This window comes from Talpa occidentalis, unplaced genomic scaffold, assembly GCF_014898055.3.
Source record: "Talpa occidentalis isolate TD23 unplaced genomic scaffold, MPIMG_talOcc4v2.1 talOcc4.10, whole genome shotgun sequence".
Classification (NCBI taxonomy): Eukaryota; Metazoa; Chordata; class Mammalia; order Eulipotyphla; family Talpidae; genus Talpa; species Talpa occidentalis.
The window spans coordinates 19,069,725-19,088,044 of record NW_023600993.1 but is presented as its reverse complement, the minus strand read 5'-3'; the positions used below and the strand labels follow the sequence as shown (position 1 = coordinate 19,088,044).

The window sequence follows — 18,320 nt, the reverse complement described above, 5'->3', positions numbered from 1 at the left end:
ACCTAGAACCCTCAGAAACAGCCTCTTCAAACACCTTTTTGCCACACTGATCTCTCACTTGAGAGCCTTCCATCAATGCTCAAACCCAAAGTTCTGAACCTTTGCAATGACCAAGTGCAGAGACCAGAGCAGCACAGTGTGGTGATTATCAGACAGCAACATCCAACAGCTAACAAATATTTATTGAGCACGTGGTAGGCCAGACACCTTGCTAACTGCTGGTGAAGCTAGGAGACACTGTTCTCGGCCCACGCAACAGACTGCTAAAAGCACCAGATGAATGCTGACACCAGAGGAAGGAAGCGTGCGGAGGCCTGCCACCACAAGTCCATCACCAGCAAAGACCAAGGCTTAAGCTGCCCTGCCTTTAAATATTCAGTGCTTATAAGACTGCCCTGTACATGGCAAGCACTCAATAAACTTGTTGGATGAAAAACTGAAAGAATTAAATCTGCATAAAATCCTTATATGTAATAGCAGCTACGTGAGGAGGTTCAGCCAATTCAGCAGAATCTGCAGACAGCACACAAGCTATGGTGCTGGATGATATGAGGTGTTTTCACTACCATTACCCTGCTTGCTCCCTGGAGATAAAAGTATGAAGAAGAGTAGGGATTGTGGTCATTATTAGTTATTTAATCTCCACTATTCCTGGTGGTACAAGAGGTTAAGACGTAACCTACAAAGCTATCTGCAGCCACTGCAGCACGAGTTCCATCCCCAGCCAAGGAGCTACCCACATGGTGTAGCAGACCCCTCCTGTCTCACCTGCTACTCCCCTCAGCAGTGTATTTCAGTCAATCCTCCTGTTCTGTCCCCACTCTGTCTCTGGTGAATCCTCTCACCCATCATACTTCTGGCCTATACCCCAGCTCTTGTATGCATAAATAAGTTTTTTTTTTTTAAATCTCCACTATTCCCAGGAGGAAACTGAAGTTTAGAAATATTAAATGACTTGGCTAAGGTCACACAGTTAGGGAAAGTCTGGATCCAGAATGGGTTGATTATAAATAAGAAAGAAAGCACTCATTTCTATTCTAGGCCAGCCAGTTTCTTTCTTTTTTTTTTTAATGTTTTAAGACAAGAAAACTTTTTCTAGAAAGGGCCACAGAGTAAATATTTTAGGCTTTGTGGGCCATGTATTCTCTCACAGTCACCTCTGCTGTGGTGGATGGACATAAATGAACAGGCGGAATGTTCCAACAAAACTGTACTTGCAAACATAGGCTCAGGTCAGATTTGGCTCAGTTTTCTGACCCCTGCTTTAAGAGAAAGGAAATTAAAACTATTCTTTCTTTTGGTAACTGCACATTACTAGAAAAGCCATTGCTTTGCGTCCAAAATAAAGACCCAGTATGATAGCCAGATGTCAGAGAGGTGTGGGAAATATTTTAAGGGTGCTAACATTATGGAGTATATAGTGTATTTATATATACTATAAATGTGTAAGGTCTGCACATTTCCTTTAGATCTAACCTCATGCATACATTTTTATTAGTTAGGGAGGTCAATATGTCTATCATAAATACATTTTAAAATTCCTTCCTACGTATTCTGTCTATTGGGATTATTTATCAGGCCTTGTTCTCTGGCCTAGAGCCAGGAAGAATATGGGAGTTTTAATACCTTTAATCCATTACAGGGATTTTTTCCAAGCTCCATAAGACAAAATAAAATGTACTCTCATGGTCATGTATGCAATAAACCTGATATGCCACTTAATATTTCATGTCCCATTTTATCATTCAGTTATGATGACTTCCAGCTTTCACTGTGCAAAATGACACAATTTCAATCATCTTTTTGTCCTATATTTTTGGTGGTTGTTTAGAGAATACCTGACAAAGCATTAACAATAAGTCTCACTGCAGACTTGAAGGGGTAATTATTATCTCTCCCCAACATTCTGAAGAAGTATTGAAAATCAGAGTTCTCCATACCCCAACAAAATCACTGTCCAGTGACCTATGCCACCCAGTTTATGGCAAAATGAATTGGCAGTGTTTATTTTTAAGCCATATTACTCTATTTTGAAAAAGAATTGTGCATTTATTTCTATACCCAGTTAGGATGGTAGCTAGTCTCCAAAGCTGGCCTGCTCGATGAGGCACCTCCAGTGATCCTCACCACTGTGTAGTCCTGCTGCCTCGAACCTGAACTGGTACAGGGATTTCTTTTGATCAACAGAATATGGCAAAAGTAATGCTATGTTACAAATGAGGCTAGATAATAAGAAACCTTGCAGGTTCTTGGGAATGCTTATTCCGGGGGATAAGGTGGAAAGAGCCCTGGGACCACATGCTGCAAGGGAGTCAATGTCACATAAGGAAGTCACGTGGAGAGCGAGATGCTTGGGCCGCCTCCAGTTATTCCAGTTGCACTTGAGGAGGTAGACATGCAAACAGTGTTGACATCTGGAATATCAAGTCTAATCAAGCCCTTAGGTGAGTCTAACCCCACTACTACCTGATGATAGCCATATGAAAGACACACGAAGTGAGAAAGAACCTTGAATGTTAATAGTATTCTAAGCCACTAAGTTTTGGGTAGGTCTGCTATGTAGCAACAGATAACTCAAATTAGTTCTACGATTGCTCTGAACTGAAGGTTATTTATTGTGGAGCAGACAAGAACTGTGGTCAGAGTTGACTTCAACTCTTTTGGAATGCAATAGATGCTAATTTGACATCACATGCTTTGTCCAAGCTTTGCATGCATTCCTACAAGTAACAAGAGCAATGCAATAATTTCATCTAAAAATAATGAAGAAATTCTGGATAAAGAGAAGATAATTGTTTTTGTTCGGCTATGAATTCTAAGACTGTAATGACTAAAATATCATAGAACAAGGCTTTTAAAAAAGATTGACTGTAATGCAATGGGTCTTTTTTCTTCAAATTGCTCATAAATGCGCTCAGATCCACCTGAGCCCACATGTGAATACCACCTGCCTATCACCTACACACATACCCTCTTTCATTTTGAGACACAGATGTCTGCTTTAGGGTTGTTGTATTTTTTATTTGTTCCTCTGGGGCACAGATTGAATTCTCCTCCCCACACTGGACATTGCAATTCAAAATAATAGCAAAAGCCCTGCAGGTAATGGGCCATAAGGCTCGCTTGATACCCACTAAAGGAGGGTTTAGATCACTTGCTCTCCGTTACCTTTCGTGAAACATCTGTTTCATATGAGCCAGTTAAAAGTGCATACATCTGTAAATAATAAGCCTGTGTGTGCACATAATTTAATGAATTAGGACATAAAAAGGAATTGAACAGTAGGGGCACAGCAATTAGAGTAACTGCCCATTTTGTTAAAAATGTATTGTTTCCAGCTTTCAACTTGGAAGCCCTTTTATTATTCTGTGGGTTCTGAGCCTTCCAACCTTTCTTATTCCCTCTCCCTGTTAAACACAGGAGTTTACTTTGCATAGCTGGCAGAGAACAGGAAATCCATATCATGCAAAGCTGAGTTGGGCATTTCCTACTGGTTTTCTCCTACTGAGGAGAACTGAAGTGGGTACCTGACCCTTTCTGCCTGGGACTCTCATCTATAGAATGGAGTGATACCGGTGCCTCCCTCTTCAGGCTGTTGTGAGGACTGGATGATGTGGCTAGTCTGCACTTGGCAAATAGCAGAGTTATCACTTGGCTCTTAGTAAATATTAATTATGATGGTACTGCTTCATTTTAATAAAAACCAATCACAACTTGAAATGGGGAGGGGGGAAACAAACCTTGGTTCAAACATTGCTCTTGTCTGGGTCTTATTTCTATTTACTTTCTTCATAGCATGCCTAAGTATGGACAAAAAATGGCGTGGGAAGTGGCAATGTTCTGGTTAACAGGAAGTACCATCAAAAAATCTTTTCCTGGGCCTCTCTGGTAGTGCAGCAGGTTGAGAGCAGTGCTGTGAAGTTGTCCACAACCTCTGCAGCACGGGTTTGATTCCCCTGCCAGCCAGGCAGATTCCCACATGGCTCAGCAGACCTCTCCTGTCTCGCCCGCTGCTACCCTCAGCAGTGTATTTTGGTCCTTCTGCCTATTCTGCTCCCCACTCTGTCTCTGGTGAATCCTCTCACCCTTCCGTGCCTCTGGTCTGTACCCCAGTGCTTGTAATAAATAAATAAATCTTTGAAAAAAAATCTTTCCCTAGGATATTTCAGTGAGTTCCAGAAACCCAAGAAATACCCCACATTCACATTCATATACCCCACATTCAGTATTTCAGCTAACACATATATAATGGGTCGCTGCAACAGTCAACTTGGATCTCCCAAGTTTTGACAATGCCCCTCAAGTTTACTTCAGAAATTTGGAGTAATCCAAATATGAACAAATGATCAAAAGCAGGGGCCCCTTGAGGTATTGTTAAAATTCAAATTTGTTTTCACTGAAGTCTTCTCAGCAAAGTTCCTGAGCACTTACTGCATACCAGGCTGTGGACCACAAAGTAGAGCACATCCACACAAGGAGAAGGCACTGGTGGGAGAGAGCCCGGCCTTTTCTAGAATACACACTGTGGCTGCCAGAGAGTATGGCCTGTTTCTCTCTGCCTCCCTTAAGTTTATGATGTTGAAACTGAGTTGATGGCAGCTGGACCATGTTGGAAGCTGCTCTGTATCTCTTTGAAAACCAAGCAAGCCCAGAGCACAGGATTTGAAACTGCCACCATATATCTGACTCAAGTCCTACCCGGTGGGACTGGAGTGAATCTTGGTTTAGTTCTGTAAAGTAAGTGTTAGCAAAATAAGTATTTGCTAGGCTGGGGGAGGAAAAATAGTACCACCCAGAAAGAAAACAAGTTAAACAATGACTGAAATCACCACCCTCTGGTACTGTTTACATTCTCCTGGAGTCTGTTTACTATCTACATAAAGACATAATTAGGGCTCTTTAATAGCAATAGGAAAGAAGAATAAAGGCTAAAGGAAAAGGGAAATAAAGAGAATGAGCAAATATTGAAAAAATATGAACAGCTTAATTATACAGAACTGCATTGTTCAATACAGTGGCCATTAGTCACCTGTGACTACTGAAAGTTAAATTAACTGAAATAGGAAAAAAAATTCTGTTCCTCACTCACATCTCAAATACCCAAGAGTGCAAGTGGCTAGCAAATACTGTTTTAGACAACAGAGAATTACAGATCATTCCCAACACTGAAGAGAGTTCTGGTGGACGTGCTAATATTTAGTGTATGAAGGAGTGGTGTATGGAGAGTGCTGGCCACGTACCAAGTAATCCCTAGTAATGAAAAAGGAAGCAAAGGGGTCTGATCTCAAAGACTTTCTGGGTTAGTAAGGGACCCCAATCAATACGACAAAAGAAAACTAAATATACACCAAAAAGGAGAAATGAATATCGACACAGGAAACAAAACTAGTAACTTTAATGGTTGATAGGATGATTACTATCCACGTATTCCCCTATAAAATTCTTTCAACTTTTCTGCATTTAAAGCAGTTTACATAATAAAGTATGGGGGGGGGAGTATATTTACTGAGTATTATAAATCCTATACCTTATGTACTCTTTTGTTTAGGTCTATAATAAGTTTGCAAAGTAAACATTATGGATCCATTTTGCAGATAAAAAAAACAACTGAGGTCACTTTCAGTTTGAGCACCATAGCAGGGGCAGGGCATGAAGAGTCGACAGCCACTGCATCTAGTTCCCCCTAGAACCCACGACATGACCTCTAGCAAGACACTTCAATTTGTCCAGCTGTTTCTATTTTCCTCCCCAAAATACATAATTTAACAACATTCAGATTTCAAACTAAAGAAATAGGTAGAAAATGGCATATAAAAATCCAAACTACAGTATCACACTGCTTTGAAAACATAAATGAAACCATGGAAATAAGAGCATTATATGAGAGGCTAAGAATCATTATTAATATAAATTTTATTAATAATAGTTTCCCTAGGTTTGGGACCTTCTAAACAAAATACTTAAAATGGGTAGCAAGTACCAAAATATCAATTTAACTTCATTTCTTAGCAAGTTATCTTATGTTTCCTCCTTTTTTTTTTTTTTTCAAGTAAAGGGAGACACACCAATGCTGCTTAACTAAAGGCTCTACTTGTCAGCACCTTTATGCCCATCTCTAGTTGAGGGCTGAGTAAACCGGAGTTAACAGAAGAAACCTTATTTCTTATACTCATCTTCCTATGCTACTTCAGCAAATATAAGAGTAATCCTGAACCCCACTCCTGCAAAACTACAGGGTGCTTAGGCCAGTGTCAACCACAAACAGGATGGAAAACCAAAAGGCAAAAGAGTACAACAGTCTTGGAGTTTGACACAATTTTAAAGGCTGTGGTTTATAGAAGAGAAATGATGTGACCAGATGAAATTATTTACACTACATTTTAAATCTTTTTCCCTAAAACCAACACACTCCATGATCCTTTTTTGGTATTACTAGCACATTTTTTTCCCCCAGGAATTCCCTACTCAGTTGACAAAGAAGACAGGCTCAAACTGATTCTGATCAACACAGATGACACCCCCGAGTAAACTGCCCCTGAGAAATGGAGACAAAATGTTCCTGGGACTTAAAACTGGCTCTACAACTTACTAGCTGTGTGACTTCAGTCATGTTGCTCACCCTCTCAATTCCTCTTGTATAAGATGAGAATCATACCACCTTTGGAGGATTGTTTACATGGGTTAACTAAATAACATGTACATTGTCATTAGAGAAGAATTTTGTATCTTATTTAACTAGCCAAAAAAAAAAAAAAGAAAGAAAGAAAAAGAAAAAAGATACCCTTCAACAAAACTAAGAGTCCACATTAATGCTTCAATTTAGCATCTATTGCCAGAAGACAGTTTTTCTTATTATATGGCATATATGGCATGATTGTTAGTGTGGACTAAAGAAATTCGTTGTTCATTGAGAGTCAGAATTTACTGCATTTGGGTTGACGCAGAGTCTCATTAACCTACTGAGTAAGTTGTAAGTCACTACATGCCACCCTGGACCCAGCCTTTAAGAGGACTAGGAGCTCCTGCCTCCTCTCTCTTGGAAAGTCCCTCTCAGAATATCTCTGCTCGCTGGGAGAAGCACAGCCACCTGCGGAAGCTCCCCACCACCCCAGCTGGGCTCTGCCAACTACCAGCATTTACTGCCAGCCGCGGAAGTGAGCTTTCTTGGGCTTCAGCCCAACTGAACCCCTGATGGTGAGGCAGCCTCAGCTGGCATGATTTGGAGCAGAAGACCTGCCCAGCTGAGCCCAGTCCTTCCACAGAATAATGAAATAATAAATTGTTAGGTCATTCCATTTTGGGATCGTTTTTTTACACTGCAGTACATCACAAGGGATTGGAAGAAATATAATTTAATCAGACCCAACCCCAAAAGAACATCATTTAACAAACACTCCAGAAAAGTCCCTATAAGAGTCTTCAAAGAAGCCCACTTGGAAGGTGTGCACTTATTCTAGTGCTCAAGGTATGTTTAACACTCCACTCTGTATAGGACTTTTAGAGATTACTTGTGACACCTACACACAGCAGAACTTGTGTCTGTCCTATTGTGTACCTCCCTGGTTCTCAGCACAAAGTCCTGAGGAGATTCTTGAGTTTGTGACAGAAGGGGGTACATCACAGTGACTAGTGTCTACCAGTTTCTCCCATACATGGCAATTCATCTTGATGTCCCCCACAGAGCAGATCAGGAAGCCAGGAACATGGCAGACACCCAAGAGCCCTTTGTTGAATGGAACATGCACAATCTAATCCGTCAGTAAGTAATAAAGATGTCCCATGCTCCTGACAGCATCTTGGGTAAAGTCTCTGGTGACAACTGTGAAGGTGACAAGTCTCATTGTAAAAGCCAATCTTTGCACTAAATCTAGGCCTTTGGTAAATGGATGCTGCTAAATCAGAACCAGTTTGCAATCCAAACTGTAACAATTGGGAAGGACTGTCACCCAGGTTAAGAGCCATATGCAGATGGACCATTTCACCGAGGAAGAGACACCAATTGAAAAAAATACTGTTCACTGTAGGGCCTCCCCTGGTAGTGCAGTGGTTGAGCGCTGGGCTGCGAAGCTACCCGCAGCCTCGGCAGCGCCGGTTCAATCCCTGGCTGCCAGCGAGGGTCCCACAAAAACAAAAGAAAAAAACCCACTATTATCAAAAAGACAAAAACTATTATACATCTGACAACAAGTCCTCTATCAGAACCAAAATATAAGGAAAAAATTTTAGTTAAAACATTAAACTTATTGGGCCTCCCCTGGTGGAGCAGGTGCTTGAGCGCTGGACTACGAAGCTGCCCGCAACCTCTGCAGCGCCGGTTCAATTCCTGGTCGCCAGTGAGGGTCCCACATGGCGCGTAGACCTCTCCTGCCACCACCGCTACTCCCCTCAGTAGTGTATTTCATCGGTCTGCCTGTTCTGTTCCCTGTTCTGGTGAATCCTCTCACCCTCCTGCACTTCTGACTGTACCCAGTACTAGTATAAATAAATAAAGAAATCTTTAAAAAAAAAAAAATACTGTTCACTGTAGCCAAGACACATAAGCAACAGGTGTCATGCTGAACTCAGACAACGGGAGCTCTATTCAGTGACTGCTCTATGTTTTGGGGACTAGAATCGTATCTTAATTGACATGATTTCTAACCATTTCACAAATCCTGTAATGTAAGCATCATTATTCCCATTTCACAGCTGTAGAAATGGATGCTGTGTCAAACCATCCTCTCAGCTCATCAGGCAGTGATGGGGAACACAGCTGGTCACGCACGCAGGGGAGTAGAAGTATGAAGAGACTAACACTGTTGGAGCAACAACTTTTCACAGCTTCTGGTCTGAGGGCAAGAAAACCACCACACCTTCACTAGACAGCTCTGGAGGCAACAGTGAGAGGACAGCCTCGGCAGCAGTGACCACACCTCTGCCCACTGCAGCCCAACTTGGGTTACTGGAAACCCTAGCCCTGGGAGCAGCGAGGTTCCCGGTTCCTCTGCAACCTCCAACATTCTCCGCAAATCCCAACCTGTTCATCTGATCTCTCATCCCTATTGTTTCCTCTGATAAGCAGGGCCCCAGTGAACAATTAAAGCTTTCAATAAATAATCTCTAAGCACATTCATTTGATTGACTGTTATTTGATACAGCAGTTAGTTTCAATGGGGCAGTTAATATTGATCACATAAAGTAGTCCAGACAAACATGAAACAGTTCCAGAACTCCATGGATTATTACCCTTTATCTGCCAGTCATCTGGGTTCCTTGTAATGGTCACGGAATTTAAAATCAATAATAACAATTAGTGTTCTGTACACCAAAACGGATGAATCATGTGAAATGGGTTTTCATATAAAATCAAAGGTAAAAGGAGACCCATAATGTGGAGAAAGGCTCGCTGAATTTCCAGCATTCTTTTGGAAAAACACTTCCAGGCCTGCCTCCAAAACAGGTAGCAAGAGAGCAGGAAAGGTATTCTAGAGAGAAGATGGGGCCATAAAAAACGCATGTGATGCCCTGACAGCCTTAATCCAAAAAGATGATGAAGCGTACAAAGATAAAAGTGATCAAAATGCTAACAAACGTAGTAAAATTAATAGTACTGGCAATTGACTTCCTTTGAGATGTGCTTCTAGCTACCTTTTTCGGCTTCCGATTCATAGGCATCGATCGTGATTTTTTTTGGTCATAAAATGGCAACGACGGTGTTTTAGCTCCACAGCACCTCTCCTGTAATGTCTGGATAATTAAAATGCAAAGTAACAGAGAAATGTTTCATCATTAAACTGTAACCAGCACACTATTTGAAATCATCCATTCCAAAGACTTGTTTTTCATCAATTATTTGTTATTTATCTGATGTAAATATAAGAAGGACTAATTAAAATGTATGCCTTTTTATACAGCTTCTTGTCATTAAAGCCAATGAAAGCATTCTGAGGGCCATAATGAAATAATTATGTTTGCCTTTAAGAATTCTCTTCAATAACACATGGCAGTACTGAGCTAAATTAAAACATCAGGAACTAAATTTCGCTTGCCTCCATTTCCATTTTAGTTAATTATACCCCCAAGCTTTCCAATAGACCAGACCCTAAAAAAATCTTTTGAAGCTGAAATGGCCTTCAGATCCTCAGCCTTTTTATAATTATGGACTTTGATGACAAGACAAAGGTGCTGTAGCACTAAAAGCTTTAATATTTTTGATAAGAGCGATATTTTATATGAGGTCTCCTTGGAAATTGGAGAAAAACTGAGATAAGTGTGATCCCAATCTTTTTTCCCCACTATCTTGATGCAATCCTCTTATCTGGTCTTATCTGCATTATTTTCACCACAATATTTTCAATTTTTTTTTTCTGATTTGGTCAAATTTTAATCTGTGGCAAATAGCAACTGATCAATAACAATGACAAACATTTCACTAAGAGTCAAATTGGAGAGCAACTCCTTCCTTATTCAGTACTAAAACTTAAAGAGAAATCTTTAAAAAAGGAGGAGACTAGGGAGAATCTGAATTTGAAGAAAAACAGGACCCTTTCTTCTTAACACCTCCTTCTCCAAACCTCAAACCAGAGATAATTACAAAGACAAAAAAGAATTCCTAGTTTAAGAAAAAAGGGAAAGGGGTAGAAACCCTGCTAGGTGGATTCAGGGCTGGTGGCAGATGAAATGGCTGCACCATCCTGTCATCTGATGCGGATAGGGGTGGGAACCTGGGCCTCAGAAAAGTAAACAGGAGTACCAGGGATTAACTCTGACAATATGAATTCCCTCCCATCTTTTCTACATGGAGAGTTGGCAGGATGCATGTGTGATAATATTTGGTGACTGTTGGCTAGAGGTCTTATGAGACACTGGAGGATTGGGGGAGACACTTGACAGCTGGGAAACAAACACCTATTGTGTGACCATGTTAAACTGCAATGATAATCTCAGAATCTGCTTTTATTAACATCACTCCCTGCCCCCAAGTTATATTTGCTCTGTTTAGAGAAATCTCCTTTTGGGAACGAAGAACATTGTTACCTACTCTCACTCCTGCTAAAATTAGCCCCCACCCCCACCCTAGCAACTGGTTGGGTTCATCAACTGCTGTGGGAGGCCTGGAACCTCCTGGAATCCATGTGCCCTGAAAAGAGGAAATGTTGGGCTGGGCTAGGTCGCCTGGTTAACATCAGTTCCTGTTATCCTCATCTTATCATAGAAGGGACCAAGACTCTTATCTTACTGAATGCACCCCCCCACCCTTTCTGCTCCCCACCATGCAAGGCCAGAGAAAAAACAAATCAGCATTTCCATTGCCTGTTTGAATTTCCATCTAAGAAGCTCTGAAAACTTAAAAAAACGTAATAACTATAAACTCTCCTACTGCTTCTTAGGTAGAGAGAATGTTAGCAAGTTTATTTTTTATTCCTTTAATGGGATTGGGGGTAACGGGCTAGGAATCATATTTCTTAATGATGAAGTAAGGGAGAGTGGAAGGAAAAGAGAATTCAGGGCAATATTTTGACTCATGAGACTGTGTTATTAGATCTTACAGATGGGGCAGGTTATCTCATCTCCTATTTAACAAGTACTTAGGCCAAGCCACTCACAGACAGGATACTGATAAATCTGAAATCTGAGTTCACCCTGCACTCCCCTTTCCATCACCCCCAATTCAAACTTTTTAAGTTCTCTGAGAACTGATACTGATTTGTTCAGTCATTAAATGTAACAATTCTATACACACACACCCCTCCTACACACACAGAGGCAGAGCACATGCTACAGTCAGAACACAGTCATAATACTTCATTCTGCAAGGGATACCCTCTAGCTGCAGATTTACATTTGCCACAAAAGGAATTCATGTTCAAAAGAATGACCCAGAAGCACAAGGGGATCTTCAGTCATAATGGAAAAATTAAGCTGTGAGTGTTCTAGTTATATTGACCATAGAATCCAAACAAAGACTTTCTGTGCCACTCCTGGGTTCAAGGGGCAGCCTAGGAGATGTCGTAATATTGAAATATCTGGCATATTTCAATGATTTATGTGAGAACTGTGGCAGTATATTTGAAAGCCGGGTTATTTGAGAAAATCAGAGATGTATGATTGCCATAACTACCCTGTAATTTGAAAGGCAAGATTCTACATTAATATCTTTTGGCAAGATTTTTAGCCAAGATTTTTCTGATTAACCTTCATCAAAAACTCCCATTTCCGAAATAATCTATTTAATTGATAGTTAACAGAATTTATATTAGAACATTTAAAGTATAAAAATGTCATTTAAGGATAAATTTATTAGTACTTACATGTAACAAACTCTACTGAAGATTCTTTTTAAGATGTTCTAAAATGAACACTGCCTTTATTGTTTAATAAGTCCTATGTGACTTGAAAAGAGTTTAATATGTTGCACTTTGGTTTTACATCTCCACCTTCCTCCCAGAGAGTGACTTTCTACAAAAAAATTTCCAGCCTTTTAAATTATTTTAAAAATAATTGATTTTAAAGATTATAAATTCCTTGAGAGCCTAAAGCATATTAACATGTATCATGTATTTCCCCCTGAGATAGTTTATTGATATCTGTGGAATGTGTAAAGGAGAAAACAGTAAGAATCTCTCCTTTTCAGTCATCTCAGGGACTTAGTATATGTTGAAGGTAAAATCTAGGCGTGTGATCTCCAGAACTTTACGTTAAAGAAAAGGTGACGATAATACTAGCTGGTTATAAATCGGCAGAGTCAGGTTTCTAGAAACGAGAAGAAAACTTCTAATTCAGGTCAGCTAGCCTATCAGAGCCTACCATTCTGATCATTTATCAATTTAGAAAAAAAAGGTCTATTGGGCTTTTTTACATCTGGGCTGGCGAATCAAATTCTAACCGGAGCTTCCTCTTTAGTTCCATAGCTTATGTTTGAACAGACAGATGTTTACCTCTCTTGCTGTCTTTTCCACATTTTGGAATCCACCCTTTTTTTTTTTGGTGAGAAAATTTAAATTCATGCATTTTTCCTTCTAAGTTGAACATTAATACTTCCCTACCCAAAGTATCAAGTTATTTAGATATTGACACTATTTTAGTATTTCTGATTTTCTAGAGAAATCTTCCGCTTGCGTTCAAACAACGCAGTCCTGCATTCTGAGATTTAAGCAAAAGTTTCTTTTCATCTCTACTTTCTGATGGTATTAGTTACCACTGTCATGAGACTGAGAAGCAGAAAATTATGTCCTACTTTAGAAAAACAATTGAGCCTTTTCACTGAAATATTTATTCAAAACCCTATTCAATTCATACGGTGGCTGTCAGTCTTTATTTAGTCTCTCTTTCAGAGGGTATCTTTGATTTTGCCATTTTGACCCCAATTTATATCTCACTAGGAGAGGATTTAGATACTGTTTAATACTTAAAATTCAGGTCCCAGGGCTTTGAGAAGAGGGCGGCTCCCCCCCTTCCCCCATATCACGCATTGCTACTGTTTATTTTTAAAGCAGATTCTTTTTCTTCATTAATAGGAAAAATACTATTTCAAAAAAAAATTTTTCTTTTGATGTACTGAGTAGGGAGAAGACAGGGAAAGGAGCCAAGAAGTTGTCACACTCATGATTTCACTGAAAGCAACTATGTTGGGACCACAAATATTAGGATTCATCCTATGCCCACTGAGCAATTAATGCTGAAAATATGTGGAACCGTCTAAAAACAAGATAATTCAGCATGCATCTAACTAGAAACTTAGTGACTCGGATACCTTCCAGGGGCAGTCTTAAATCATATTATTTATACCACATTCCCTTAGTGGCCCACTAATCCGACACTGAATTTTTATAACAAGCAATTCACAGGCCCTGCTCAAACGTGCAGCTGGTTGGCATATCATTTTTCTATCTTTAAAATTAAAAAAAAGAAAAGAAAGAGCAGATTCTAACACCTTTCAAAGAAAGCTTCTGGAGTTGTTTGCCTGTTCAAAGGTTTTACTGTAATTACTACAAACACAAACATACACTACCAAAAAAAAAAAAAAGTAGGATCTCAAAGCAGAAAACAGTTTTGGTTGGAATTTAGTGCTATTTTCCCCTCCTTGCCCACTGTTTCCTCTGTGTTAAGAGCACAAACAGATCTGCTTCTCGTCAAAACAGTCATTAAGTAAAATGGAAAAGGTTTTTTATGTTCTTACTTATATCAATGTAGTCCTGATAGGCTTCTATTTCAAAAGCCCAAATGAGCTGAGCTATCCTGAACCAAACACTGCCTGGCAGACGACTGCTAGAATTTTAATTTATGGTTAAGAACATAATCATTTGAACAACTAAACTGACCAGTCATCAACTGGCTGAGGATACAGTCACTCTGCAGGGGTATAGCGATATTTACATTTTATTCCTGTAACCTGAAAGTGGGATGTGGTAAAACTGACCACATTAAGCAGTAATTGTCCTGCTTATAAAAATAAGACACTGGAATTTCTAAAATCCCTTTGTCAAATGTCTTTATTTACTCTTTCTAATGCAGGTTGCTTTGATTAGCTGAACTTTGCTGTTATCAACACTTCTTGCTTATCGAGTGGCCCTAGGCTAATAACACATTCACCACTCGCTCTCCCCAGATAAGGCAAATCCCTTGTTTAACTTGTTCAAGAACAAACAAAGCTTCCCCCCCTTACTCTTACAACTTAATAGGCATGTTTAGAGGGTTAATTACAAAAGGGAGAATGTCTTGGAAAAAGCTCTATTTAGGTCTAAAAGCTTTCTGCCAACTTCCTGAGCATTTTTTTTTCTTCATTAAAAAATACATTTCATTAGAACTTTCCTCTCAATTTCCTAGCAAGAAAAAGTTTAGAGAGCCCCAGTTTCCTGGTATCCCAAGTGACACCGTTCACACTGTTTTAATTGCTACAGAGTGCTCAGGTCAAAGGATCTGTTAGAGGGTTAGAAAATTATTTTGTAACAGAGTTCTCTGAAAGAAAACAGGCAGCAGGAAAGAAAAGGTATTTGGGGGAGCATCTGAAGATTAAGAAGCCTTGCAAAACCATATCCTTTATTTTGCCCTGGTTATGGCTCTATGAAATATTAAGTCAGGCAGCCAGACTGTTGGCATCAAATGGTTATTGATTTTTCAGCTACAGACCTGTTGATTTCCTGGCCCAAGAAGCAAGTCTTTCTTCTTTAGAAAAAGTTTCAGAGAAGGCAATTTAAATCTTGTCAGTGTCCCCTCTCGCCTTTTTCTTCCCTCCTTAGATAAGCCACTAGGTTATTAAGAAAACTCAATTCCTTTCAGTTAAACTTTGACCTCTTTGAAAACAAAGATTTAAAATGTCATTTTCAGGCTAATGCTCCAATGAATTGTCAAATAAAGTACTAAAAACATTTTGATAGATAGCTGAGCCATTTATCTACATCACTGTCAGGTCAGTGATGCATCCTGCAGGCTCCTACTACAACCACCCGAAGGTGGGATTTTCTGGGACTTCTGGTCATTTCTCAAACCTGTGCCAGGCTACTGTTGACCAGATGCTTGCCTCGGCACCATGTCAGCATCAGATAACCAAACAGTTAATATTAAAAAACAACAACAGGGCTACTTTACTTATATTTCTTTTCCTTTCACCGATGTCCAGGTTCCTGGATGAATTGCAAGATATGGAAATAATGGATGGCTCAGCCCAAGGGGTGTTCATTGCCAGTAGTTTTCTAGCAAAACAGCAACTTCTTAGAGCAACAAAGTGGCTCGGAAAGGTGGCAGCAGGGTCAATGCTAAGAAATATTGCCTTTCCTTAGTAAGGAAAACATTGGAGGCAGCAGTTTTAACTGGTGGTTTATGAACTTGAGGAGCTGCAGCCACCTTAATTAGGCTAAATTCCTTGCAAGGAAGATGTCATATTTTAATTACTTTAGACTGTTGAAACACACAAGGGGGTGGGGGGAGATATATACAACTAGTAGTTAATCCAAAGAACAGCAAAGTTAAATTCCCCTCCGTATACATCTTAGTAAAAACTGCACAATGTGTCAAATTGCCTTACTTGAAGAATGTTTCAAAGTCCTGTGGTCACCCTTGACTTTTCCCCCCTCCCTCCATGCATATTTAAAAAATTGTTTTCAAGAGACTTGGAAGGTTGGTAAGAAGAGGAGAAGGAACGGGGAGGGGTTGTTTGGGAAGAAAACATCTAACAGGAAATTTTCAGCAGAGGGAATCAATATGCAAGCCAGCATATCACACCCTTTCAGCATTAAATCATTAAATCCTTTGTCTTGCTACCAATGCAGTTTGTTTCCAATGTCTTTATTGCATGCAAGAGACAATTTTTTTTTTTCTTGGTAGAAGAAGGGAAAAAATAAACCTACATTGAGCAGTGTGCCGATGCTGCCATTCGGTTTGGGTCAATCCACTGAAGCATGCTTTGAGAGCTTTCTCCTGGAGCATGCAGGAAGACGGACTCGCAGTGTAGAAATCCAGGATTTGCCCAGGACTCACTGACAGAACATCCATACAGTCAAACATGATCTCCCTTGCACCAAATGTCTGCAAAAGTGCTTATCCTCTAGGTGTGGAGGCAAATGGCATAGAAAAGTCCACCCAACTCCATCAAACTCTGCCCCTTTTTTGGCACGTAGGCTGTTGGTCTTTTTCCCAGCCCCGAATCATGAATTATGACAGACAAGCCAGCTAAAAGCCTGTAATTGATCCAAATGATCATTTACCATTTTCCAGGCTTGCTCGGCCAATCCAGCCAGGGCGGGGGGTTCCCAGAAAGATCCCAAGTTCTTCTTCCAAACAAATGCTTGCAAAAAGCCTTCCGAATGCAGTCCGGATCCTACCCCGACGGTGCCCAGACAAACCCTGCCGGGCTCGCTCGCGTCCTCGGCATCCCAATGCTCAAACAGCTCGCATGGGGGAATTCTGGTCCCCCCTTTGGCAAAGAATAGACCCTCCTGCCTCTGAACAGCTCACTTCCTACTACTTCTGTCACACAGAATGAAAGATTGAATTGCCTAATATATGCGAGTGAACTTTCGGTGAACCCTTCCCGGGCTGCTAACCTTCAAATGACCCAACGAGTCTGACATCACCAACTCCCAGGATTCTCACAGAGCTTAAAAACTCCCAGCAGCCCTGCAAAAGCAGACAGCCAGAGAGGCAGGCAGCAAGCGAGCGTGAGCCGGCTCTTTCTTTCCCATTTCTCACCTTAAAAACAATGCAAGAAGTGCTTTATAAACCGAGCAGGGGAGGAGTCAGGACCAGCTCCTGGCTCAACGCTCCTGGCCCATGTTGAGCGCCAACTTCTCTGCCTTTAAGCCTTTTTATTTACAGCGGTTTAGCTTGGAAGCACACGTTTCCCCCTAGCTCGCTCCCGCCCACCCCCTCACCCCCAGCCCACCCTTTAAATTCCTCTGTGCGCCTCTCTGTCTGTTAAATTCCTTGTAACTTATGTATTTTTCCACTCCTGAAAAAGCACATGCAAGCCCTAAACTGTAGAGCAGAGAACAGCTAACCCTCAGGGAAGCTTTGGGTTGAGAAACTTTCCATTTGAGAGTCTTTCCCTCTGCCTCCCTCTTGTAAGTCCTGGCTGAAGGATTTGCATTTGTTCTGGAGTAAAAGTTCAGCTTTCTGGATTCATTTACTTTTGAACAAATTTTTCAAGTCTATATGAAGCCTATGGAGTGATGGAGAATCAGTTACTACACACACACCCACACATACACTCTCTCTCTCTCTCTCTCTCTCTCTCTCTTTCTCTCTCTTCAGATCCTGATTTGAGAAAGCAAAATGGTGCTCAGGAGAATGGATGTGCAGTTAAACTGAGTTAGATCCCCACTCCAGTCCTCCCACTTACCATCTGCGTCATCTAGGACATGCATTTAACCTCTCTGGGCCTCAGTTTCTGCATCTGTAAAATGGGGATATAATACTACCCTCCTTTGTGGTTTTCGTGAGGACAGAGAAATGGTGCTTGTCAGGCACTTATACCAGTCCTGAGGCAAACACTCACAGAATAGCTCTGAGTTACTCTCTTCTTTTGCAACTGGGGAAGCAGAAGTCCAGGAAGGCTGAGATCTGCCTGAAGTTACACAGCTCAAAAGTGTGATTGGAACCCAGCTCCCCAGAATCACAGTCTGTGGGGAAAATTACTTTGAAATCCATGCAGTCTTTTACCCAAAACAGCATTTTGGTGTTGGTGGCCTCTTTTGTTTCACACACCAGCACCAGCACCACTGCCACTACGTAAACACTTATTTTGAAAATTGGATATGTGTGAGGGTTTTATATTTCTAAGGTCCAGTTTTCACTAATTCTAATCCCTGCCCAATCTGGCAATTTATTATAATAATTTTAAGAGA

At 40.6% G+C, this 18,320-nt stretch overlaps 1 protein-coding gene across 9 annotated transcripts in view; it reads right to left on the bottom strand.

The window, feature by feature from the left end:
* Positions 1 to 18,320, bottom strand: part of RARB (retinoic acid receptor beta) — an 885,139-nt gene that overhangs the window by 127,503 nt on the left and 739,316 nt on the right. Inside the window, exon 1 of one of the 9 annotated variants that reach the window (XM_054692846.1) lies at positions 16,326 to 17,188. The exons of the other annotated variants lie outside the window; for them this stretch is intronic. Coding sequence (XP_054548821.1) covers positions 16,326 to 16,482 — 157 coding nt within the window. The 5' untranslated portion in view covers positions 16,483 to 17,188. Of the gene's footprint in view, positions 1 to 16,325; positions 17,189 to 18,320 lie in introns of those variants that run through there. 9 annotated transcript variants of the gene reach the window in all.